This window comes from Volvox carteri (genome assembly GCF_000143455.1).
Source record: "Volvox carteri f. nagariensis unplaced genomic scaffold VOLCAscaffold_2534, whole genome shotgun sequence".
NCBI classification, from domain to species: Eukaryota; Viridiplantae; Chlorophyta; class Chlorophyceae; order Chlamydomonadales; family Volvocaceae; genus Volvox; species Volvox carteri.
The window spans coordinates 1-1,007 of record NW_003308789.1 but is presented as its reverse complement, the minus strand read 5'-3'; the positions used below and the strand labels follow the sequence as shown (position 1 = coordinate 1,007).

General features: G+C 38.5%; 1 protein-coding gene across 1 annotated transcript; it reads left to right on the top strand.

The window, feature by feature from the left end:
* Nucleotides 1-389: 389 nt before the first annotated feature.
* VOLCADRAFT_49396 (uncharacterized protein) lies at nt 390-1,007 on the top strand (the record flags this gene model as incomplete). The annotated part of the gene is made up of 1 exon (XM_002959994.1): nt 390-1,007. A coding segment is annotated over one exon (618 nt), but the record flags the coding sequence as incomplete, so codon positions are not given.

The window sequence follows — 1,007 nt, the reverse complement described above, 5'->3', positions numbered from 1 at the left end:
CTAAAGGGTTTCCAAAGTTTGTTCCCCTTTAGGGGAAGACAACCCCGAAGGGGCACGCTGTAATTTTGTAGTTTCGGCCGGAGGCCTATAACTTACTGTAAGGTATCCAACGAACTTACTTTACAACGACGGACAAAGCTCGAAGATAGTTTTATTATCCGGACTACGAATGGATAGTTTAGCTTTTTACAAGGGATTTGTAACTTAATCGATTTGCTTTCATAATCTTAACGACTACCTTATGTCACAAGCTAGCCAAGCTTTTCATCCCCTAAAGGGGAACCGAAGGGGAAGTGCTTTGTGCGTCCCCCTTCGGGGAAGAGCTGCGATATCTAAAACAAATCGTAAACCGTTTTATTCTAGTTTAGTTTTAGAGATTAATAAAATCTATGGTTAAAGAAAAATTAGTTGCTGTGCGCGCAGCTTTTTTAGCTGCTATGTTAGGTGTTGTTGGTATTCTAGCGGTAAATCCCGCAGAAGCGTATCCCGTTTTTGCACAACAAAACTACGCAAACCCACGTGAAGCAAACGGTCGTATTGTTTGTGCTAACTGTCACTTAGCTCAAAAACCTGTTGAAATTGAAGTTCCTCAAGCTGTTTTACCGAATACAGTATTTGAAGCGGTTATTGAAATTCCATATGATAAACAAGTCAAACAAGTATTAGCTAATGGTAAAAAAGGTGATTTAAATGTTGGTATGGTTTTAATTCTTCCAGAAGGTTTTGAATTGGCGCCACCAGATCGTATTCCTGAAGAAATCAAGAAAAAAGTAGGTAATCTTTACTACCAACCATACAGTCCAGAACAAAAAAATATTTTAGTTGTAGGTCCAGTACCAGGCAAAAAATACAGCGAAATGGTAGTTCCTATTTTATCCCCAGATCCTGCTAAAAATAAAAACGTTTCTTTTTTAAAATATCCTATTTACTTTGGCGGTAACCGTGGCCGTGGTCAAGTTTATCCGGATGGTAAAAAATCAAACAACACTATCTATAATGCATCAGCG